The sequence below is a fragment of the Nelumbo nucifera genome, chromosome 1 (assembly GCF_055504915.1).
Source record: "Nelumbo nucifera cultivar China Antique chromosome 1, China Antique-T2T, whole genome shotgun sequence".
In the NCBI taxonomy this organism is placed as follows: Eukaryota; Viridiplantae; Streptophyta; class Magnoliopsida; order Proteales; family Nelumbonaceae; genus Nelumbo; species Nelumbo nucifera.
This window is the reverse complement of record NC_142649.1, coordinates 111,853,623-111,879,488: the sequence shown is the minus strand read 5'-3', so window position 1 is coordinate 111,879,488 and position 25,866 is coordinate 111,853,623. Positions and strand designations below refer to the sequence as shown.

Here is a 25,866-nt window from a genome sequence, read left to right as displayed (position 1 = left end):
AAAGTGTAGAAAATCAACATATTCATGAAAAGAAAAGGAAGAAGGAAAATAAAATTCAAAAAATATAGGGGCTGAACCCTTATTTTTGTTATAAGAAAAGAAGAAAATAAAAAGTATTGGTAACAGTAGTAGTAGTAGTAGTAGTAGTAGTAGTAGTAGTAGTAGTAGTAATAGTAGTAGTAGTAGTAGTAGCAGAAGAAGAAGAAGAAGAAGTAGAGAATATATGGAAGAGGAAAATGTGCTGATTAGATAAAATTTTAAGTTCTTCCTTACTTATTGGTTCAGGTTTTTAAGTCTTTGAGGGTTCAATACAGCATTTAGAAATGTTTGTGTTGATTAAACCCTAATAAATAAGAAAATAATAAAAAGAAATTAGTATATAAACACACAAAATGATTATTTTAGTTTAATAATGTCTATTTTATAATTATAATCTCAAAAAAGAATGAATGAAAAAGTAATTTATAGTAGGAAGTAGAGAACTGCTTGGCGATTAGGCGAGGCGAGCCTCAAAGGACGCCTTGTTGTTGCCTAGGCGTCACCTTGACAACTATGCAGGGAGCTGAATCATCAAATATGCCAATAATGAAACTCTTGAAATTCTTATGATACTAAACAAAACATGAATCAAGCATATATTCTAACTCTAATGAATTCAGCGTGTCATTTTGCCAAATTTTTAACTCAAAAAGAAAATTGTAACCTTCCTACATGCTTACATGAAATTAAAGAAGAAATCACAGAAGGAAGAAAAACAAGATTAATAAGAAATACCTGAATTTTAGCTCCTCTGTACATAATCACACCCGGAATGCAAGTTAAAGTAGTAAATTCATAGGACGCAACCTGAAAACAATAAGATCTATTAAGAACCCCAGAAAAAATGGCAAAAATTTAGTTGTAGCTCTCACTCTGGAGAATATTAATATGAGAGATGGAACCATTTAAAATGGATTTGTATTCCAAATTTAGCCCAAGACTTTGTTAAAGAGGAAATCGACATATAATTATGTGCATGCATGTGCGTTTGTACTGTGTAGCACATGTTCCTAGTCAATTCATCCAGAGAGTAGATCTAACCCTTCCTGGAATCTTCAATATAGCACCATGATTAGGGTCCCAACCCTTCCTGAAATCTGCAATACGACACCATGGTTAGGGTCCCAAAATGGACCTACTGATTTTCCTTCCCAACCTTCATTGTTTTTTATAATAAATATGAACTCAACTTTCATTGTTGAGGCCAGTCTCAACCAAAAGCCCTTGCCATTTGTCCCAATTAAGCCTTTCATTTCTGCACATAAAATAATGAAACTTTGAACTATTACTTCGGGATGATCTAACGAATAGTGAGCCTATAAGGTTGAAATGAACTGAGGGAATGAAATATGGCCAATCCAGAAAGCCCCCTATCTGATGGATGGTTTAGATCAACCATATCATCTCTCCATATAGCAGAAACAAGGTAGCTTCTTTACAGAATAAGCCAAAGTAACACCATAGCTTCAGCACCATGTGGCGTATTGTAGCCCATTTGGCAGAGTATAACATTTTTTATCCTTAAGAAGAATAATATGAAGATCCTGCTCAATCTTTTTCATTTTTTTTTTTGTGGAAACACATAATGTTTAAAGGATCATGCAGACCTTTAAATTTCAGTAATCAAAGCAATAAGGATACAAGCAAAAGTTGCATACCTCTGAAAAAGTTCCAGTTAATTTATTCAGAAGGGTTGATTTTCCAACTGAAGGAAAACCAACTAGACCAACCCTTGCATCTCCACTCTTAGTAACATCAAAGCCTTCACCAGCACCAGCACCTCCTTTTGATGGAGGTGCAAGAAGCTCCCTTCTTAGCTTTGCAAGTTTAGCCTAGCACCATGACAAAAATAAATGCACATTATATTTAAGTGATTTAGTATTGTGCATTCACAAAAGATGCTAACAACAGAGGAGCATGTGACTCCTGTCCTGACATACAAGAGCTATGGTAAACATCCATAAAACAAAAGGGATGCTTGGTGGACTTAAGGGTCTTAGTTCCTGGTGTTGATTGAAGAAATGGTCCAGTAGAGCTGGAAAACAGCAACAGCTTCCTTGCAATGAGGAAGGACCACCTATACATGGTGGTGGAAGTTATAAGAAAAAGACATTTACAGGGAATTCCCTAAATACAAAGAAGCTACAGCTGTTCAGCTGAATAAATACATGTAAGCCTAACATGGGTACACCATCAAATTTGAAAGATACTACAGAAGAAAAGGATTTGTTATCATGAAAAAGTTTTGGCCTAAAAGACCTGTTCACCTGTTTAAGATGAATCATTTTTATAGAGAGCATCACTTACCTGATGGACAGCCTAGATTAACCACAGTTTTTCTTAGCATAGCAGAAATTATTGGGGCCACCTAGGAAGATTCCCAACTTGACCCAACTAGGAGAACTTTTTAATATATAGTGTAGAAAAAATAATTTATGAAAATCAAAAACACTATATAGCAATATAATTTTTAATAATTGTATTATAAATTTATAACATAGACAATGGCACAAATAAACATACTAGCTTTACTTTTGCAGCTAGAAACTTTCTTCATGCAAGGAAAGAAAATAAGGAAATTATATTGGTTGAAACAAAATCTAGTGAGTCATCAAACTAGACACATCCAATATCAGTACTTCATATTCCAGAGAGTTCCATACAACATAAATACAAGGATAGTTCGTTTGAAACTAATAGAAGAAACAAAATGGCACCATCATGTTGGATGCAAATAAGAGAAAGAAATTTTAGTAATGTTACTTTGGATTTGGGAAATGAAATCAAGAATCCTGCTCTGATTCCTTTATTGATGCTTACATTTTCCAAGACTGTAAAAGAGATATCTTTAGTTATAACTGTTAGGTGACTGATGAAGAACTATCTAAAATCACTATACTCATATCTAGGTAATAAGCACAATTCAATCTTCAGCGCTAAAGGCCAACAAAGTAAGGGATAATCAACAACCTAAATCTGAAATACAATGTAAATTCTCAGAAAATACGATCATAACATGGACTCATATATGGCCATAGTTTGCTAAAAAGTTGTCCAGATCAAAAGATGTTGGAAAGGTATACAATCCCATTAGCCTTCCATGAGTGTCAAAATCAAGGCATTCAGACACCTATAGTTGTAGAAAATGTCCACAACTGATAGTCCTCTGGTTGAACACTATTTTGTCCATAAAGGCCTACATGCATAAACTTGCTGTAATTCATTTCTAGTTTGAATAACTGCCACCTCACACCTTAATGCAAAAATATGTCCACTTTATGAGGATGCATTTTTCTGGACAATCTGTTTAACAAATAAGCCCATTGTTTCTTGCATGTAATAGATTCACAAATGATATATCCACCAAAATTGGAGCTTCTAAAATAGATATTAACTGATAGAAAAAGAATACCTTTAGCAAACCGAGATGATGTGCAGTTGCTTTGTTCTTTTGAGTCCTAGCCATCTGCAATAAACAAGAAGGCGAAGTCAACATTATAAATTGCGAAAGAAAAAACAACTATTACCAAATAAAGAACTTGATAAAAATTGAAAAAAGGAGAAGCTGTTATAAAATAATAGAAACATTTCTAAAAATGAAAAAAAAAGCATGAAGATGAATTTAACTCTATTGATATTTTTAGACCTCCATATTTGAATATGATAAGGTAAGATAATTCTTCAAAAAGGAAAAATATGCACACACTATGGTAGGTTTTTAAAATTAATCATGCAAATTCGTGCAAAAGAGATGAGTATGTTATTGTGAAACCTAGGACAAGAAATTCTTATGTTGTCACACAACTTGCTGTAAGAGAATCAGTTCACTGGAGGAAGCTGAGACTCTATTAGTATTTTTAGAGCTCCGTACTTGAATATGATAAGGTAAGGTAATTCTTCATAAAGGAAAAATATGTTTAAGGCTCTAATTGCAGGTATGATGCAGTCATATTCCTCTAAGAGTTTGCTTCTTTGTTTGGGAAGCACGTCTACAGAGAATAAACACATGTGATCTTCTTCAGAAGAAAAGCCTGGGAAGGTCTTATATTTCTCCTCATGCATGTGTGCTTTGCCTAAGAGAAGGGGAATCAGCAGATCATCTACTCGTTCATTGCAGTTTTTCTCAAAAGATTTGGTGGCATTTCTTAAACCTGACTGGTTATAGTTGGGTCTCTCCTAAGCACATTCAGGAGTTCCTCAACCAGTGGCATAGGTCAGGCTTGAGCAGCAGAGGCAAAGTGTATTGGCAAATTGTGGTTCATGCAGTTTTGTGGGGAATTTGGGAGGAAGGAAATAGGCGCATATTTGAAAACAAAACTAGATCTCTAGAAAAATGAATTTCAGATATCTTCTTCTGTTGTAATTCATGGGCTGCTAACACTGAGATGTATCAGGACCTCTCTCTTAATGATCTTAACAGAAACATCCAAACGATCTTACTTCTCCCAACTCACTCTCAACCAAACAAAAGACTTCAGATACCACATATTGAAGCAGGGATGATTCTAAACTTCGATGGAAGTGCTGCAGGCAATCCGGGCAAAATAGACCGTCAACAGAAAAGAATAACCTTCTTGAACAAAAATTGCTTCCACCATTTGACAACCCATATAAAATGTTAAGACCTTGCTAGACGCGCAAGATATTATAAACGCGTATTCATTTACAGGAGGAACCTAAGAAGTTAGTTCTCTCAATAACTTTCCACTAATGCGAGTTCAACCGTGCACAAAATAAAACTATTGTAATAACGAGCGCGTATAATCATCTACCGTTATTCATAGAAATGTAAAACCTTACAGAACAGAGAAAAATAATCCAATTGAAAATCATACTCAGTACGAAATGTTGGTTCTTGGTTTAGCAGATTCCAATCAATGCAAAGATAGGGTTTTTCGGAAGAGAAAAAACAGGATTTCTGAAACGGGAAGTGATACCTCATCCTCGATGTCTTTGATCTTCTGCATCACAGTCGCCATTGTCGAAGCACACAAGAGGGGAAGCCTTCGCTGATCAGTGAAAAATATACAGTAGGACTGTACGGTGTTTGTTGTCAGCTTCGATGGTTGTTTCTGCTCGATCCGGAAGGGAGAGAGAAGAGGGTGATACGTATAGCCGGTGAAAATCACAATAATGCCACAGGGGCAGACCTGGTGCCGTTTTAGAAAGCAAATAAGACGAAAATAGACCTTAGAAATAAATTAATGACCAAATCACCAAAACATTTAGGCCCGTTTGGTTTGGAAGAATATGGGTCTAGAATCGGAATCGGAATCGGAATGGGCTAATCCAATTCCCCAACTGTTAGCCTTCAAAAAAAATTCTCCAACTGTTTGGTTGACCGGAATCAGAATCCCATTCCTATTCTTATTCCTGTTGGAATGACATTCCCTCATTTGAGAGAATGGTCATTCCCTGCTCCTCCCTTAAGAATGAAATCTCATTCCTGCTATTCCAATTCCTAATCACATTCCTATTTAAACCAAACAGGTTAAGAATAGATCATTCCAATTCCGATTCTAATTTTGTTTGTGAACCAAATGGACCTTTAGGCTATGTTTGACTTGAAGAAAAAGGTAAAGAAAGGAAAGGAAAAACAAAAAACCCTATACAAAATTTGTAAAGATTTCCGTATTTTTTTATCATATCAAACACAGCCTAAAACAAACCCTCCTCAATTGTAGCCATTTAGGTTTGGCCTTCCACAATGACAAAATAAAATAAATGTCATCGTTATCAAACTTTTTCGTACAAAGAGTAGTGATCAAATGAAAATGATTTGACGCGATAACTCTACCATTGTGTAAATTGTAAAACCTTTGATATCTAACATGCATAACAAATGAATGATTGATATGTTATTCCTTTTATCCACTGGCCAATGAAATTGTTCCCATCAAAAACCATCACTCTCTATAAACATCTACTTCTTCTCAGAAACATTTTGTCCCAAACATGTATCTTTCTTCTCTACAATTAATTTTGAATTAAGAACAAAAATTCCAGACATCTAATGTCAATTGGATTGGAAAAACTGACAATATGCATTACATGGTGCAATTGCTTTTTGATTTAGAGTTCGAATTCAATATGTAGGTACATTTATTAATCGAGCCAAGTTCAAATCTAATGAAACTTGGCTGGTATATATTATGTGTATCTCTTTGTTTTTTGTCTTTTATGGTGGGTTTAAGTTGAATAAAGGTTTTTAAAACCGGACCGGATAGAGAATAATTTTGAAGTCCCGTTCCTGGGTCAAATGGTTCGAATAGACAGTTTGTTCTAACAAAAAAAAATTAAAAAAACTCAAGAAACGGCCAAAAACCATTTCCGGGTCAAACTGTTCAACCACCCAAGTCAGTAATTCACTGATCAAATCAATGATTTTTGGTCAAATAGCGGTTTTGGGGTAAAACTTTTTTCCTGTCCGACTATTGGGTCTGGTCCGGTTTTGAAAACATTGAATTGAATAGGCTTGGCTCACTGTCAAGCTAAAGCCCAAACTCAAGTCATATGAATTTTTGCTGAACTGAGATTGAATAGTCTTACATTCTCGGCTCGACTCAACTAGATACACCCCTACCCAAGGGATTGAATTTGCCAATTCATTTCTTGTGCATGCGGGGGGGGTTTGGATTTCGAAAGGGGTTGACCAAGAATCTCATGTTCTTTTTTCATATTTATGCGGGGACCAAATTTTCCTCCGTATCATTTACCTATCTCTTAGGTGGGTAAATAACTTTCACACCTAAGGAGAAGTTGCCAACACTTAAATGAGACAAAAATGTCCTTTTTAATAATGGATTTGTATGACTAAAATGGTCATTGCCTTATTTACATAAAAAATTAAAGAACATGAAAAAATACAGTTACCCAAATAAATATTTCCCAAGAAAAACTTATCGAGATAAGTACCTTACCGAAAAATGAACGAGGCCTCAAAATTTTCTACATTGGCGTGGGTTTGAACCTGAAAAGATAACTAAAATATCTCCAGCAGATCTTGATTAATTACCGGAAGAACCAATCCATCCATTTCCAAAAAATATTTTGATTAAGTTATTCAAAGTACATGTCTTAATTGCCGATCATCCAGTAAAATCCAAGCGAACCAAAAAGTTTGAAGTTTGAACCAATAAAAATACAAGGCTTAGAACATAGCAAGTGGTCCAGAAAAGTCCAAGCGACCCATGCATGAACCGAATTAAGTCTATACTTTGTTCCTTACTAGTCAGACACCTTCTATCCAGAGGAGACCCTTCTCTCATCTCACGTGTTCAAAGCATCTTTTATGTTTACACCAGTTGAATTTGTCCTTTTCTTTTCGCATGTTCACACCTGTTAAATTGAATTGCTTATTAATTTGTCTCTTGGTGATAATTAATATTGTCATCTAATAAATATTTAGTCTCAGTTTGCAATGAGTACAAGTATAAATATATACAGTATAGATACAAAATATTACAAAATACAAAGTTTATATATATATAATATTTTCTTATAATTTTTATCATGTTTTATGTTTTGAACGATAAATTTGATAGATAATAAATAATACAGTATTAGTTAAAAATGTTTAATTTCTTAACAACTAAATAATTTAGTATTTTTATCATTTTTATTAAGATTATATTATCAAAATTTAAATTATCATTTAAATAAACAAATATAGTTTTCAATATAATCGGGTGGATGTGATAGACTTGATTATTAGTTGGGATGATTTTGGGTCTATGATTTTGTCTCAATTAACAATTGGTTTGAGATTAGTTCTATCTAGACCCAGCCTGTTGAGAACCCTAATGGTTTTCAATTATGGATCAATTAATTGTCTTTTGACCAACCAAGTGGTGGCTCGATTGGCATGTAATTAGGTAAGCCCTAGACGAGATGCGGTTTCGAGCCCTGCTACTAGCGGCTCCAAATCCACATTTGAGAAGAGTATAATATTGCTAGATAAAATAGTGTGATCCTATGCCATGGAAATTGAATTACGGACCTAATCAATACCTAAAAAAATTAATCGTCTTTTGGTGTAAAAAATTCCCCAACCAATATGATTAAAATTTTTATATATAATATAATTATGTATGTAAATTAATAACTATATAAATTGAAAAAACTCAATACTTTATGTTTAAATAAATTTATTATATATAAGATAAAAACAATTAACTTTTCAAAACTTTTTTAAAATGTTTCAGATTTCGGATGTATGACTGGATCCGGAACTACAACCCTATCTTATCACATGTGTATTCTCATATCCATAGGTATTTACACGTGTAATCGATTGAATTGAAGGGAGTCAAAGATGGACTCAAGTCTCAACATTTTTTTTATTTTTTGTTTAAGTTAAAAGAAGGCAAATAGACCTGTTCATGGCCGGGTAGCCCGATGAGTTGGCCTAGCCTGACTCGTCCTAAATCGGGCTTGGACAAAATTTTAAGTCCATGGGCTTGGATTCCAAAAACCGGGCCCAATTATTTTTTGGGTTGGGCTCAAGCTTTCCCAAATAAGCCCAGCCCGATAGTATTAAACATATAACAGAAATATAATATATATGTTAATAATACATTATATATATTATATAATAATAAAATTAATAGCAAAAAAAAGTATTATATAATATATAATTAATATGTTATAAAATACCTCTCAACATCAAACTCCAGGCTTTATATAGGACTAGGCTCAGGCTCAAAATCTAGGCCCAATGGTCGGACTAGGCTCGGGCTTAAGCCTAATATTTTTCTATTTATAAAGAGGCAAAGCCCGACCAAGCCATAAACAGGTTTAAAGAACTTAACAGCCCGCCATAGCAACATGTCCTATGAAAGTTGCAAGTTGAGTTTCAAAGTCTATTGGGAAGCGCCAAAGTCCACCATAGAGTTGTGTGGTACTCCCCCCCGCTTTGCCTCTCTCTGTTCCTAGAGATTTTTTCTCTCTTGCTCTCTCAAAGTTTGTCTCTCTCTATTCGCAGAGAGGTTTTTCTCTATTCTGTGTTTTTCCCTTTTTTTGTGTTTTTCCCCCCTTTTCTCTCGAGTTCTCTGTTTTCTTCTCTCTCTCTCTGTTTTCTTTTATTTCTCTCTCTCTCTCTATCTTTATCTCTATTTCTCTTGAGATCTCTCTAGATCTCTCAAGATCACCCATTTTTTTCTTTGTTTCTCTCACCTTTCTATGCTTTTCATTGTTTGCTTTCTTTCTGTGGGCATTCTGACGTCCTAGTTGATTGAGATAATGCTAGATGGCCGAGATAGTGCTCCGACGATAGTTCTCTCTCTGTTTTTGTGTTTCTTTGGCGTCCTAGATGGCTGTGATAGTGCTCCGATGTCCTGGGTGATAGTTTCAGTTCTCCGGTTTTCCGGATGACAATTAAAGTTTTTGGCATTTTCCGGCGTTGTGAATGGACATTCCGCTCTCTGGCTTTCTTTAGAAGACAACTTGTAATTAGCAGTTCTTCGGTGTGCTGGATGGCAGTTACAGATAATGCGTCTTCTACAGTTTTTTGGCATGGTTGGAAGTTATTGTGGCTATGTAACATCCTCTATCAATTTTCGGTTTAGTTGGCAACTCCTCTTATCAGTTTGCTCGCCAGTTATAGTGATTCAAAGATGTTCTTATCTACTTCTGTTGTGATGTTAATTCACCTTGCTTTAGTTGCATAAGTTCTTCTGATTCTCCTAATTCTATATATTTGTTTTTTTTTTCTTCTTGAGAATGTATCTCTGTACTTTATTTGGCCTAATTGGCATCATTGTATACTAATCTCTTGAATGAATGAAAAATTTAAAAAAAAAAAGTTTAAAGGAAAAATTTATCCCTACAAAGAAAGGATCAATAAAGTGATTAGATGATCGTACCTAATAGCAAATTAAATTAGCACATGCATGGACTACTCGATTGCCCAAATAAACCAGTTACTAACTAACTATGGTTTATTAAAAAAAAAATACTGCATTATCAAGGTTCAAAATAACAATACGCCAAAGGGGGTTCAATGTTTGAGGACCAAAAGACTTGGCATCACTTTGTCAAAGACCAATTAAATTACATTTGTGAAAGAGGACAAAACAACATGAAGACTTTTATTTTTGTTCGGAAAAAGCAAAGTAGTATGAACTCGGATGTTTCCTGACTGATCGTCATTTTCATCCAAGTATTCGTCAAAGAACATGGATTGAACAGAATGTTTCCTGATTGGCCGTATTACGCCATCATCTCAAGACGTGGCAGCAACGATGTAAGATAAAAAAATGAATGGGAAAAATACTGAAGTGTTTAAAGCAACGATGCGGTATTACGCTATCACTGCAGTATTAAACTTTGAAAAAGTATGAAGCTCATCGCTGTCGTTAATCGAACGTTTATTATCCTCTCTGTTGGGGATGATGATCTAGCTTTCGGTCGGACGGTAAGGTAGGTGAATTTGTAAAACAAGATCAGAGAATTCGGGATGGCTAATCTGATGAGGTCACTCTGATACTTAAGTTAGTAATCTAATGCGAGTTGAATAGCTTTGAGAGCTTAGAAAACTAGAGAGCAGAAAAATCACGCGTACCTTGAGCCATTGGGGTTGGTGCCTTTATATACTGAAGTAGTCGTGGAGGGGATATCCGAGATGTGGAAATAGAGTTCGCTCCGCTTTCGAAGAAGCAATATACAGGTAAGGCTTATCTCGTTCCACTTCCGATTTTGGCGGAGTTAGGATAATTCCTCATCGTGATCCCGGAAAAGTTGGGATCTGTTAGTTCATCGTGATCTCGAGGGATTCAGGATCCATTGGAGAGACCTCTGGAGTTGGTTACGCGGGAGTCAATTACGTGGCGATTCGAGTTGTTGGTTCTGAACTGGTACTTTGGTCTTTTAGTTCCAAACTGGCTTGAATACCGAGGTGCCTCGATGCCAAGGTGGCCCTGCACCAAGGTGAGCCTTAAGCCGAGGCGGCCTTTGTTTCGAGGTGACTGAATACCCGAGCTCAATTGTTGCGAAATAAAATTGTCAGGCTGAGTTGTCATCTCTTGGTCAGGTCGTGTCCACGTGTTCCCTTTTTACTAGGTCGGGCCAAATCACCTTTCATCACTAATGTAGTTATTTCATTACTTTCTGTTATTATTTCCTTCTATCATATTTCATGTTTTTTCTTTCATTTTCTTTAAAGATAACTGGTTCAGTCTCAAAGTAGATGACAATAAACAGCCTCTTCTTTTGAAGGGTAGTTTTAACATTTTCAATAGATAACTAATGGTCAGTTAACAACAAGGACCAAATTGACACTTTTTGAAAGTTTAAGTATTGCAGTGACACATTTGAAAGTTCAAGTACTAAACACTACCCCCAAAATTCAAGGTACTAAAGTGGAATTTTCCCAAAAAAAAAATACTGAAGTGTTTGTCGTTTTCTTTATTGCTCGAACAAGTTTTCAATTTTGTGGTGTGTGGATCGATGGATGAATGGAGACAATAGTATTCCCAGCGGTTTGGATTTGGGGTTGGAGAATGGGAATCCACCACCAAACCAACTACATCGTAGATAGCTTAAGCCTTGAGGTTTCATGAATCTATATATATTAAAACAAGGAAGTCTAGAAATTTTATCTTTTTTTTTTATTTTTAATTTTTTTAATCCATGTCATTTGAAACTACCAATTAGAAACTCTACTTCCCCAAAAAATTTTCTTAAAATCTCTCTCTCTCTCTCTCTCTCCCCTACACGTTCTAATAACCTAACTAATCTAATATCCTAAAATTTCTCCTTAACAAACTCCCCCACTATCCCCAACTTTCTCCTAAGTTATCTTTAATTTAGTAGAGAATTTCTCTCTTAAATTATCTCTAATTGTTATTCATCTTCTCCTCCACTTTTGAATTAAAAATTTAAGAATTAAAAAGTTTGAATTAAAAATTTAAGAATTACTTAAATATTCTAACAAAATTATATAATAACTTCAAAATATTTATTACAAAGACAAAACATAATTATAATCACTTTAATAATATTCATATTATTAATAATTATATATTTTTACAAAATTCATCACAAAATTATGTATAAACAATATAAATTATGTTTTTATGGATTATTCAATCTAAATGTTATTCAAATAATAAAAATCTAACATTAAAAATGAAATATTATTTAAATATTTCAATAACTAAATATCTTAAATAACAAAATATTAAAATTAATAATATATTTTAAATAGCTATTGAATAAATTTCAATTATAATAAATAGATTAGGATTTTAAATATTTAGTTAAATAACTAAATATTTTAAATAAAAAATATTTAACATAACTAGATTTTAAATAGTTAAAATAACAAAATTATGTAAATAATGATATTATATCAACAAGTAATTATGTAAATATTTAACATAACTATAATTTTATGGGTTTTTAAATTCAACAAGTAATTAATATTTTAAATTTTAAATAATGATATTATTTCAATAAATAAATAATATTGTAAATAACTAATTTCATTTATACCAATTAATAATTCAAGAAAATAACTTTCAAAAAAATTATTGTTTATTAATAATAATTTTAAAAACTTAATATTTAATTATTATATATTTATCTATACTAAAATTAATGTTTATTGTATTTCAGTAATTATTTATTATTTTTTGTTATAAATATATTTTCAATAATTATGTATAAATCTATTTTTGTTTTTTATTTAATAGAAAATTTTCAATAATTATTGTAGTTTAAACTACTATTACTTAGCTTTTTAAATTTAATTTATTATGTATTTTTGCTATTAATTTTTAATAATTATTGGAGATTAAACAATTGTTCATAGGTTGGTTTGGTTCAGTTGTAGATTGTTTGGCCAATCAAATCGACCTGGTCATGTTGGGGGGTTGGTCACTCAGGTTATATCGGTTTGGGTCAAATTTTGATTTGGTTGGTCGGTTCAAAAGATTTAAGATTAAAAAATTAAAATTATGATATAAATTATTTTAGCTTATGAAATATTGGAATTTTTCCACTTTCTCGTATTAAAAGAATATATTTAAAATATAAAATATTAATCTATATTTATGGTTGGGTCATTCGATTTTAGTCAGTTTACAAATGGCCAAAACAAAACTGATCCAACCTAGTCGGGTTGGGAAATTGTTGAACCAATACTGACTGGAAATACTAGAAATCGGGTTGGTCAGTTTCATTAGTATGATTTGGAATGGCAACGAGGTGGGCCCATCCCCATCCCTGCAAAAAATCCCCATCCACGTCCACGTCCTCGTCCCCATCCCCACTAACGGGATAAAGTTATCCCTATCCCCACTCCCAGTGATTCTTTATAATGGCAATCGTTATGTTATTTTTTTTTATTTAAAAAATAAAAATAAAATAATTAAAATTTACAATTCTATTAGAAAAGATCAACATATTCAACCATATTTTTAAAAATATTAACACGGGAAAATCTATGATGCGTAAAAGATATGATATGGAAAGAGTTTTGACCAATTAAAACTTACCCATGAATTTTGATAAGTAACACTTGATTGGCTATTACGTTTATGATTCCAATTGACTGCCCAGAAGTTTTTCATATATCATATCTTTTCCATATCATAGTCGAACCCTATTAACATATAGACGTATGCGTACATATATACATATATAAACATATGCATGTATATACATATATTAGTAGAGATCCCATGGGGTGGAGGAGTGAGGTCCACAAAGGGCAGGGAGTGCTCTCCCCACCCCTGCACCGTCCCTGCTAATGGGGATGGAAATTCCCCCATCTTTGTCCCCACGAGGGGAAATCATCCAATATCCCCACCCCATTCAGAATAGATCCCCACGAGAATCGGAGAAATAGGAAAAATTATTATCCCTAAATTCGATAAATAAATCTATTTAAAATTAATTATTGTTATTTTTATATTATAAAAAAATATTAAAATAATATATAAAATATAAATAATTATTAATTATTATATAAAATAATTATATACTCTTAAATGTTTCTATTATTTATCTTTAATTTAACAAATTCCATACATTATATAGGTCCCCACGAGTTATTCTTATATTTTTCTATTTTGAAGGGATATCGATTGAGGACCGATTATCTTCATTCTTCCATACACCAATCCATTTATATACATCTTTATTCAATTAAACTTATATATACAAGTATTATATTTCAATGCTGCGATATCAACGGATTGATTTAAGCATGGATCCACTCCAACCCAAAACCTAATTAGGTTCAGATCAGAGCTAGTTTATCACTTAATTCAATCCATTGACATTCTTAAGATCATTTGAGAGAGGAATTTGGATTCCCTCTTCACAGAAGCCGTCCTCCAATCCTTGCAGCCAGTGCATTGAGAAAATTTCTCCATGAATAAAAGGACAGCCTGACGACGAAATCCAAATTACCCAAAGAGGGATTCAATTGGACACATCATTCATTTAACATTTAAATGTTAGGAGCTGGCCTTAGCGGCTAGGTTGAAAATTACATGGCAAATTATAAGCATGTAAAAATTATGTTAAAATAAACTGAAAATTATATATATTTAACAGTAAAAAAAAGAAAAATGTAAGCTGACTCATACATACTGGTTCAGCTGCCATTAGTTTTGAGAAGGTCCAACCGTGTTGAGATCTACGCAACAAAGATTGTTCGAATATCCTTCTAATATAGTCTGACACATGGTTTTTAAAATCCAACCAGACTGGACGGTCGGATCAGTTGATTCGGTACCATCCAGGTAATCAATTCCATTTCACCTTTGATTGGATCAAAAACCGTTAACTGGTGGTTTGATCCATCGACCCGTGACTTAGACTATAGTTTTAGCCGTTTTTTATTTTAATTATTTTTAATTTTTAAAATTTTAATTCAAAATAGGTCATTCATTCGAACCAAGTGGTTGGACCATTTATAAGAATACGGACCAATTGATTCCGTATCTGATCCGATTTTTAAAACATTCACTGACACCACACATCTCAGCACGAATCCGACACATCAGATGACAGAATACAGATGATGTTGGAACTTGGAACGTATTTTGTTTGCAGGAGATTCGGACTCGTCCGTGACAGGCCGGGTCAATTCATTTATCCAAATCGTAGAAGAAATAGAAGAAATGGGTGGGTCTTCCAGAGACGAACCTGCCTTACCCTTTATTTTCAGTTTTCCACAAAAAATCCATTTATTATTCTTTACTAAAAGAATAAAAAAAAAAAATCATCGCAGGAAGCTTCCTCCAACCAATACCTGCAGCCACCGCCAATCTTCATCATCTCTTACCTCCGAATAGTTTGACCAACCACTCTCTCTATCCCTCAAAGTCTTTGGGGCTGCGTTTATTTATGTCTCTCTATCACTTCCGTTGGATTCGATTAGGTTAGGCAACTAGAGTTTTTTCGCTGGAGAGTCTCGATTTTGATCGCAAAGAAGAGATCCTAAGACTCTTCAGGTTTTGATTTTGATCCTGGATAGGAGAGAAGTAGAACAGAAAGAGGGCTTTCTTACAGTTTTGACTTAATTTTTTTGGGGTTCTTTTCTGATTTTTTTGCTTCTTTTTCTGTTGATTCATTCTTTTATCGGCAACAGAGCAAAATATTCTTCTAAAAAACAATGAAGACTACACAGCTATCTTCTGATGACTTTGGAGATGCAAAGGCTTGGCCTCCTGGGTTCCGATTCCACCCCACCGATGAGGAACTGATCCTTTATTATCTAAAGAGGAAAATGTGCCGACGCCGAATCCAGCTCAATGTAATCGCAGAAATCGACGTCTACAAGTGGGATCCTCAAGAATTACCAGGTATCATTATATTCTCTCTCCCGTCAGTTTCTTATTTCTCTGTATTTTTTTTGTAAGCTCGATCGAGTTGAGACTGTTGACTTTGTCTGTACTGGGATTTAGTCAGATTGACCATAGGTTCCCCTTTCTTGTCGATCTATCCTTATTGTTACTATTTTAGTTTTGGCATCCAGGATCTTTAATTATCACTCTTACCATTAGAATATCTGGTTGGGAGAACTTGATCGATGGCTTTACCAGTCAAAATGTTTTCTTTTTTTGTTTAGTCATCCTGGTTTCAACTTGTTCAGATGTTGATTCGTTTTTCACCAAACGAATGCAGGGCAATCGTTGTTGAAGAATGGGGATAGGCAGTGGTTTTTCTTCAGTCCTAGGGACAGAAGGTACCCAAATGGAGGTAGATTGAATAGGGCTACCAGACTTGGCTACTGGAAGGCGACAGGGAAGGATCGCAATATTACTTGTAATTCTCGCACAGTCGGAGTGAAGAAAACTCTGGTTTTCTACAAGGGTCGCGCTCCCAGCGGTGAACGCACCGACTGGGTGATGCACGAGTATACCATGGACGAGGAGGAACTCAAGAGATGTTCTGTTGTGCAGGTATGCTTAAACAAACCTGTTTGAATTATCTTTTTTTTTTTTTTTTAAATTTTTCGAATAAGTCATTCTTCCCTTAGTCGTTTAGATAGCGTTTCCCTTTCTTAAGCTCCTCTTCTGTTTGTCTTTCTTCAGGATTGTTATGCACTGTATAAAGTTTACAAGAAGAGTGGACCAGGCCCGAAGAATGGCGAACAGTACGGGGCGCCTTTCAGAGAAGAGGAGTGGGCTGATGATGATAATCCTGCTGATACAACTACAGTACAGCAACCAAATGGGTTCTCTTCTGTTGAGAGCTTCACAGTTTACGATCAAGGCCCACCACCAAAAATTGATACGGAAGAGATTTGGGGGCGAATTGCAGATGAACCCCAAATTAATCAACCTCACATCGATGACTTTGCCGATCTACTACAACAGGTATGTGAAATCTCCACATGGTGGTCTATATAATTAATTGAATCTGTTGGTGTGGCAATCTTCTTACAGTAGCTCTTTTTCTTCTCTGGTTAGCTACAATAAGTTGATGGGAGCTTGTCAGCTTGACCATTAGAACCTGTTGATTTCATCTCTATATAAATGCCATTATCATAAAAACCAAGTGAACATTTGGAAGGCACGTTAAATAAAACCACTTCATTTTAGTTCTGCTTTGCATTTCTATATGTGGTTTCTCAACCAAGATGGATTAGTAGAAATGAATTGATTTCTTGATATCCTAAAATGATCATGATCTCGTTTTTTACTTTTATGGTTTAAAATTTTAAGGGAAAAGAGCAACTTTTCAAATGAATTGTCTTCGCTGCAAATGTATGTAACACCCCAATAATGACTATTTTTTGTTCTCAATTGATAATGTAATTACACTGAATTGTTGAATTTTGACATCAATAATTTGTGTAAATGTATTTCTGTAGGTTGATGGCGAGGAAGGAGCCCAAAGTACTATGATTCGGCCTTCATTTGGAGAAGCTACATCTGCAGAACCAAGTACAGTGGCACTCTCATGCGAGCAGCAATATAATGCACAGGCTAGCTTGAATGTCACTCAGTCAGCTACCTCCTATCTGTATTCCTCTGAGGCCCCTGAAGTTACATCTGCTCCCAATATTTCTGGGCAGTATCCTCTCGGATTTGCAGAGGAGGATTTCTTAGAAATTAATGATCTCATGGATCAGGAAGCTGCCTACCCAATTATGGGGAGTTCCACTTCCAGGGACAACTTGGGCTTTGAAGAAACAACTAGGTTGGATGGAATGGATGCTTTCTTTGATGCAGAATTGTTTTTTAATGATCTTGTACAGGAAACAGCATTGCACCCCAATCTTGATAATCTTGGGGATGGCATGGCAAACCAGTTAGATTACCAGTTATCATCCCATTTGGATGATGCACATCAAATTAGCAGTCAGCTGTGGACACATGACCAAAGGTCTAGTGTCTTTCAATCAACAGAATCCAACCAGGTTGTTGTGGCTCCATCCACCTCAGGTATTACATATCCCACACAGTTCTCAGTACTTTGTTAGCAGCAACAGGTGGTAAGCTTTAGCTAGTTCTGATCCAACCATCTTCTTTAGGTGTGATACATGCTGCTAATTCAGCAAATCCTAGTGAGACAAGACAGAATCAAGGCAGCAACGGGAGAGCTTCACCAGATTCTTGGTTTGCTTCTGCACTCTGGTCCTTTGTGGAATCAATTCCTACTAATCCTGCATCAGCCTCAGAGAGTGCTTTAATAAATCGGGCATTTGAGCGAATGTCGAGTTTCGGTAGAGTGCAAATAAGTGCCAGAAACGGCAATGTTGCAAGAGGTCGTGCTGCTCAGACTAGGGGTGGAAACAGGGGATTCCTCTTCCTTGCTTTTCTTGGAGTGCTATGTGCTGTGTTATGGGCGATGATGATAGGAACAACTTTTAAAGTTTTCAAGACTTTCTTGTGGAGATATATATCCTCGTAAATATGTAAAGGACAAAGTTTTTCTGGTTTGATTACCGGGAAAACCATTGTGGAGAACTGTTAGATATGAACATAAATAAAGCTCACTGGTGTTTTCTACAAAAATTAACAAACTATTAATCCTGCACTTATTATTTTTTTTTTCTACCAAAGACATTGCAGCCGCACATGTATTACATTTAATGTTATCATTCAATGTTATCATTCACGGGGAGATGTTTCCAAGGCTGCGAATCCGGTCAGTGTAACAGGTTATGTAGAGTGCTGGGGTCGGGGCCTCGGGGGTCACAAATCACAACATTTGATTTCAGGGCATAGGTACCCATTTATATGCCCAAATACAAATACCTCTAGATACTTAGTATTCAATCCATTGATTCAAGTCCTCTAACTAACTAAACTCAGGGGGATTGAATCGTCCACATATTCTCTTTCTCTCTCAACAAGATTGAATCAAGACGACATTCACATGGTAGTTAATTGATTACATACTTGCACCCAAAATTTATGGGTACAGTCTTTTGATTCTTGGACTCAAATCCTATCTGTCTCGGTGTCTCCTATTATTGTCTTCTGGACCCGGAAGCTATAATACAACCAGTCAGAAATTAAGATTAAAAATTTAAAATCCCTAGTAATTTTTAGAATACTAGCCATTTGGCCTGCATTGTAGTGGACCTACTGGTAATTTTTAGAATTAATATTGTCCATTCAAAGTTTTATTTATTTTTATTTTTTTTAATATGAAACCTTACCTATAAAAATGGGCTTAGTTTGCATTTGGCATTCTTTATTTTAAAGATTTATCTCCTTTTTATAATTAAAATGTTCTTATAAATAATGAGCTTTTAATAACAAAAGGGAGATAAGTCCTTAAAATAAGGAATGCCAAATACAGCCTTAGTTTGCACGGATGGCAAAGTGTTTTGGGTTCTCTTTTTTAAAAAATCAACAGAAGTTGGAGAGAGGAACTCGGACTTTCTGAGAATATGTCATCTCTAAGATTCGTTGTTATTTTAGGGAAGCTTAGTTTTCTTCTTTAGATTTTCCTAGATCTTTTTGTAATTTTCTTTTGTTTCTGGGGGACGTGCTACGCCCGGTCTTCTTTCACCATTCTATTCTATTATAAATGTCATATATATTGTTAAACTAATGAGTGATTAAATCATTTCATACTACTTTTATCCATATCTTTTTTTATAATTTCCCTGTCCTTTTTAGCCTCGCATAGCCTCATTTTATCTTATAAATGTTATAGTGGTCTTCTATATGCACATGATAAAATTATTTTAGTTTATATATTTTTTTTATTTTATCACATATTAGAGTTATTCCTAAATTTGCTTGAACCATTTCATTTTTGACCTTATCTTTTCTAATTTTTTATTTATACATCTTAGCATATGCATTTCTACCATATATTCATTTTTGGATATACTGTTTTTTAACTGCCCAACACTATGCTCTATATAGTATAATTGACCTTAGGGCCCTGACCTGACATTGCATTTACTGTGAACAGCTCTATCAATTTTTTGCCAGCCCACTGAAGAACATCTTACTGTTCTTAAGTGTGTCTTACACTATTTCAAGGGGACTTTAGATTTTCATGGTTTGGTGTTTCATAAGTCTACCTCCATGGAGTTGCATGCTTACTCGGATGCCGATTGGGCTGGTTGTTCTGATGATTAATGTTCTCACAATGGGTTTTGTATTTATCTTGAACCAAATTTTATCTTTTGGATATCCAAGAAGCAAGCCACCGTATCCAAGTCCAGCACGAAGTTTGAATATTGTAGTCTTGTCATTGCCACCTCTGAATTGATTTGGCTTCGCTCTCTCTTCACTAAGCTAAAATTCCCTGTCACCTTGTCCACCCACTCTATTGTGTGACATTCAATGACCAACCCTGAATTTCATACACGAATGAAGCATATCGAGATAGATTTTCACTTCATCCATGAACAATTTGCTCGCCATCAACTTCAGGTTTAGTACACTAGCACTGCTGATATCCTCACCTAGCCCCTTCCAGGACCACACTTTAGCATGCTATGAGACAAGTTGAATGTGAAATCTTCCCCTTAAATTTGGGGGGAGGGGGGGGGGGGGGATTTTGAGATGAACTCCAACACTATCTATTTGTTGTATTTTATTTCAATCTCTTTTCTGTTTATTGAATGTATATCTTTCTACTTTCCTTTCATTGTATAACTCTAACTGTATATATCTCACAATACATGACCAATGAAATATACAATTCAACCCAACTCTTTTAGGTAGCCAATATGTATGCTTTTGTTTTTCTAAAAATCAAGACAAAAACAATTGACCAATTAAAGGGGCATTGTACAATGTGAATTGTTTTTCTTGCTGTTAATTCTATAAATAAATCAAAACCATCTTCTTTGAAAACAGATTGTCTCTCAAAACAAAAACACAAGCAACATGTTCTTGGTTGTGTATGTAGTCCTTGTTTTCAAAATTGAAACAAAAAACATATTCTTGATTCTGGTTTCAAAAACATGTTTTCATCTAATTATTCAACATCTGTTCCATAAATAATATAATTTCTATACTAGAAAAGTTGTTTTTGTTTTAAAAATCAATATCAGGCATTCTCCAACATGAATGATTTTGTTTTCATTTGTTTTTGAAATCATCACATCAGCAAAAAAAAAAAAAAAACATGTACTTGAATTCTATTCTTGTTTTAAAAGGCAAAAAGAAAAGACACATTCACAATCAAGAACATGTTTGTTGTATTCTTGTTTTGAAAAACAATATATTTTCAAACGAGATGACTTTGATTTGTTTTTGGGATTGACAATAAGCAAAACAATTAACGTTGTAGAACATCCCAGAGCCTGTCTTATTTGAGCCCAAATCTACTATTCATTACGCTTAATGTAAAAGGCTACTTCATCTATCACAAGTATAGGCATAAAACGGGCCAGGCTGCCCATGGGCCGGCATTGCCTAGCATGACATGGACGATGTTTGAGGCCCATGGGTTGTACCGCCTTTGGCCCATATGGGTCTATGCCAGCATGGCCCACATGCTTGGCATGGCACAGCCCAGTCTATTTTCCACGGGCCTGGGCCCATGCTGGGCCCCTCCTTGATCTATCAGGCCTTGGAAGGCCAAGGCCCACAATACACCTATAATCACAAGTTAACATGCTAGTATTTTGTGTGGATTGTATGTATAAGGAATATTGGCATATTTACTCGTGATTGGTTACGTAGGTTTTTAAGCATAATGTGACGAGCAGGAGATTCCCATTGATCTTATTGGGAGTGAGTCACGATGCACTGAAAGAGGTAGATTTGATTTAAGACGGTTTTGGAAACCGGACCACATCTGACGGTTAGACTGGTTGACCCGGGAACTAATTATGGGTTCAAATCTGGTTTTAAACCCAAAAACCATTCGACCCAAGTTTGGATCAGACGTTGTAACCATTTGACCCGAGTATCGGTGACTAAAACAGTTCTATTTCTGATCCTATTTTCAAAACCATGACGTAAGAGAAAGAAGGTACAAAGAATGATCTAATCAAAATAATATAATATAATTTATTATCACTTGTAAGATTATAAACCTTAATCATCGTGATTGCATATATCTATCTTTCCATAATTTTTTTCTTTATAAACCATCCATCTATAATTATTTTAATATTTAAAAAGAAAAATAAAGTGGACTACTTAAAATTAACTTTGATCTTCTATTGGCTATTTGACACATGGTTTTCAAAATCGGACCGGATCAGATGGTTTTTAAAATCGGTTAGGTGATTGGTTTCGTTTCTTCAAAAACCGAATTTTCCCCCAAAACCGTTGATTTTAATCAATAAACCGTTGAATCGGGCAATTAACCATTCAAACCGTTTGAACAATTTTAATCATTTTTTATTTTTTTTATTTTTTTTATTCGAGCATTCGATTTGAACAATCAAACCGTTCGACCCGATAACTAGACCACTGACCGGTTCGGTTTAGTCTCCTCCAGATCGGTTTTAAAAACCATGATTTGACATGTAAAATGGACGAAAGCAAGCTCGAGATAAATTACCTAGTCTGTCTCTGTCGTATTTTTTTTTGTGATGGGACTACACAATAGGGAAGCTTATCTCCTATGCCCATAAAAAATGGAATCATTTTGATTTTGGAATTTGGATTTTGGATTTTGGAAGGAGCTTTCTTCTTTCCTTGTACTAGATCAATCAAGTGATAATGTTGAAGAATGGGTAAGAATTGAGAACGCTAAATGATGAGGGTGGATTTGGCTCTCCACTGTCATCATGACGCATGACATTTTAGAATAGCTAGATGACTAAAGGGATGAGAGATCCATCCCATGGACGCCTAAAGATTGCGGAATAAGGGGCGAATTTCAAAAATTTTTCTCTCCCTTCAACTGGGAATCATATTCCCTATTTAGAAAATCATATTTTCAAGGATCATTCTTGAACCTTAAACTGAACCAAATCTGAACCAAAAGGAGTAGGTGAGAATTATACCTGATACGGAGAAGTAGAATCTCCCAACGAAGGTGTTCACGCCCAAGGAAGGATCCAAAGACTGCTCCCACTGAAGATGGCGCAGTGCAAGTGGAGCTGAATCAGCAGTGTTCTTCTCCAAGAACTCTGTCATTCGCAAGAATCAGCAAGATGGTACGTGAGCACAGCTTCCTTTCAATCATTTCTCAAAGAACTGATGTCAAGATCCAATATTGACTTCTCCCACAATTGGAGATCGAACTGGCAAACAGGGCAGCAAGAACAGGGAGGCGGCAAGAGAGTATTCGCAGGGAGCAAAGTTCTCTCTTCTTGATTTCAGCACTAGAGAAAATCTGTTGTGTGTCTAAAAGCTGCCGCCCCCTTCTTCTTTTGTATTCTTAAAGGGATCAGCTCCTAATCAGATTAGGAGTTGCTAATCCAAATCATATTTGGGTTAGAAGTCCCTTTAAGTGATAAGGGATAATCCTTATCTTATCTGCAGATCAGATCAGCCATCTTCTAATCTGATTAGGAGGTTTCCAGATCTAAATCTCATTTAGATCTTGGACTCTCTAAGTGGATAGGGTCTAAGCCCAATCCTATTAGCTGATCCACTTCAGAATTCGCCTCTTTATTAACTAAATAAACAGCCTAGTTCGAAATGGGCTTTAGGCCCATTAAGCTTATGTGCTCACTTAACCTTCCTAACTGCTGCCCAGTTGGGCTTCCTTGTATGGCGTGAGACCCAAGCATTGATCTACACATCAGTCACATGGGTTCGGCCCAGCCTTTGTTACAAGGCCTGGCCGAATACACTGTTAAAGACAGTGCACCCCCTGAAACCCATCGAATGGGTTCTATGAGCCCAACACTTACCCTAAGTGGTCCCTGGGCCAAGTCACCTTGTAACACCCAGGGACTGTGGGCAGATGCAAGATTAGCCCATAAGGTATTATCCTCAATGGTCTTACACTTAACCTCTCAGCCCGTAATGATCATACACTGCCCGACAAGAGAGGACCTCTCCCTTGGCTGCAAGGAACAGTGTTGCACTCTCCACTTTTATGGATCCCGTGAATTAAAACCTTTTGCAAACATTTTAGAAACCATAATATATATACTTTTACATCTCATATAAAATATACTTTGCAAAACAAATCTCAACGGTTGAAATCGGCTGCCGGCAGTCTTGGTTTCCATCAGTGAGAGTGCATCCCCGATCATTACCTTTGTCCGACAAAGGGGCTGATCCTGTCACTATGATCACCCACTCAGATGAATTCTCGGACTGTCCTAACATACCCAGGTTTTGACCCCCGCTAAGAATCTCACTGATTGGTATATCAAAGACAACCCAATCCGACACCTAGTGCAGTATCATAATCGAGTCTAGGGGTCGGGTGTAACTTTCCAGTTTTGCCCATCAATCTCCAAGGTCCAGGGCAATACTGAAAATCTGGTCCAGTCCATAGATTCAATTAATCCTATACTGTATGTGCCTAGGGTCTCACCCTGGCAGCTGAGACAGGCCACCCCAACCGACTTGGTGGCACCACAGTGTCAGCCTTGTCAGGATAGGTCTCCCCAGACCGATCCACTGGCTGTGAACATTCTAAACTAACACGAGTCTCATTAAGTGTCCAGTTTAAGGGTATTACACAGAAACACACCAAGGGAACATGAATCAAATATGCACCTTTATTCATTTACAATAAACTCATAAAGTACATCATTCTGATTGAAGCTAAGGGCATACAAAACTGTCTAACAATGACATCCCAGCATCACCTAGGTGACGACTTGCCTTAGCCAAAACCATGAAGTCCCAATTGGTGACCTGCCTCCGCTACTGACCTGGCGACTTACCTTTGCCATCGACCTGACAACCTGCCTTCGCTGCCGAGTTGGTGGAAATTTAGCTGACGACCTCGTTCACAACTCATGGCAGCTAGCAACACCTCGCCTAGGGTTGACCTATGGTACCTCATTAGTACCGGCTGAAGTGACCTTGACGTGAGGAGCGACCTCCCTCGAAGGCTTGCCGACCTGATTGAGGTCCAGGTAGCAACCTGCAAGATGTGCTTGCTGACCTATATTGCACACATCCCATTACTCTTGGGTCTCTCAAAAGCCACCTCTCACATCGAATGTTCCAGAAGAAACCGAATACAATGCAAAGACTGGTTTACATGCACAACTACCTCCGAAGACTTCGGATCAGTTAGGCACATTTTCTGAAGATCTCTGACGTGGTGCATGATGCTCATGCCAAACAATGCCTATATAAAGGCCTTACTTCTAACCTGAGAAGGTAGATGCGCAATTTAGTTCTCGTAGCTCTCCAACTCTCCCACATTTAGCTATCTTAAAAATCTTTGATTCGTTGACTTAAGCATCGAAGTGTCCACCTCGGGTAAAGAAACCAGGGCACTCTGACACTGTTTCCTTGTAGGTCGCACCAGTAAACTATATAGCTTGTCACCATTCAGCTAGGCGTCAGAGCCACCTTCCAGGTAAGAACCATTCAGCTAGGCATCTGAGCCACCTCCCAGCTTGTTACCATTCAGCTAGACATCCGAGTCACCTGCCAATTGGGAACTACCAAAACATGCATCATTACTAAATAAGATAATTTTCACTGCTTAATTTGATAGGAAGATAGTGTGTAACATTCTGAATCGAGTGAATGAAAGAACTCCCACTAGATACCACAACACTATCGCTAGAGGTAGATCTGATGTTGCTTGTTTTTGGATTGGTCGCCATAGGGCTCTGATACCAAATTAGAATAACAAGAGAGAAAATATAAAACCATGATTGAATCTGAATTGAGTGGTTCAGTTGTGCAAGCCTACTGAACCGATATTGTGTTTGTCGAGTTTTATTGATATGGGATTCGATAGGTTACCAAAGGGAGATACAACTATGGAGAGGGATTGGGATGAAGAAGA

General features: G+C 35.9%; 2 protein-coding genes across 4 annotated transcripts in view; one reads left to right on the top strand and one right to left on the bottom strand.

Moving 5' to 3' along the window:
* The window catches only part of LOC104587421 (developmentally-regulated G protein 3), a 29,868-nt gene extending 24,688 nt beyond the window's left edge, over nt 1–5,180 (bottom strand). The window contains exons 1-4 of the mRNA XM_010245033.3: nt 4,977–5,180; nt 3,452–3,505; nt 1,698–1,871; nt 775–846 (exon numbers count right to left, since the gene is read on the bottom strand). Of these exons, the coding sequence (XP_010243335.1) occupies nt 775–846; nt 1,698–1,871; nt 3,452–3,505; nt 4,977–5,018 (342 nt within the window). The 5' untranslated portion in view covers nt 5,019–5,180. The remainder of the gene's footprint in view (nt 1–774; nt 847–1,697; nt 1,872–3,451; nt 3,506–4,976) is intronic.
* Nucleotides 5,181–15,035: 9,855 nt separating this feature from the next.
* LOC104587422 (NAC domain-containing protein 17-like) lies at nt 15,036–18,515 on the top strand. 3 transcript variants are annotated; one of them, XM_088892470.1, is made up of 6 exons: nt 15,255–15,854; nt 16,177–16,454; nt 16,587–16,871; nt 17,369–17,856; nt 17,890–17,942; nt 18,032–18,515. In XM_088892470.1, exons 1-6 carry the CDS (start codon nt 15,665–15,667, stop codon nt 18,409–18,411), a joined length of 1,674 nt encoding a protein of 557 aa, XP_088748596.1. In that variant the 5' UTR covers nt 15,255–15,664; the 3' UTR covers nt 18,412–18,515. The 3 variants fall into 3 exon arrangements, with proteins under 3 accessions (XP_010243336.1, XP_088748596.1, XP_010243338.1); XM_010245036.3 differs by having other exon boundaries at nt 15,279–15,503; nt 15,641–15,854; nt 17,369–17,942; XM_010245034.3 differs by having other exon boundaries at nt 15,036–15,854; nt 17,369–17,942.
* Nucleotides 18,516–25,866: the final 7,351 nt, after the last annotated feature.

Excerpts from the sequence above, each read along its gene's own strand:
- LOC104587422 (XM_010245034.3), top strand. The coding sequence starts at position 15,665 with ATGAAGACTACACAGCTATCTTCTGATGACTTTGGAGATGCAAAGGCT. Across the intron at positions 15,855-16,176 it reads GGATCCTCAAGAATTACCAG|GGCAATCGTTGTTGAAGAAT; the intron begins GTATCATTATAT and ends AAACGAATGCAG. Across the intron at positions 17,943-18,031 it reads TGTGGCTCCATCCACCTCAG|GTGTGATACATGCTGCTAAT; the intron begins GTATTACATATC and ends CATCTTCTTTAG.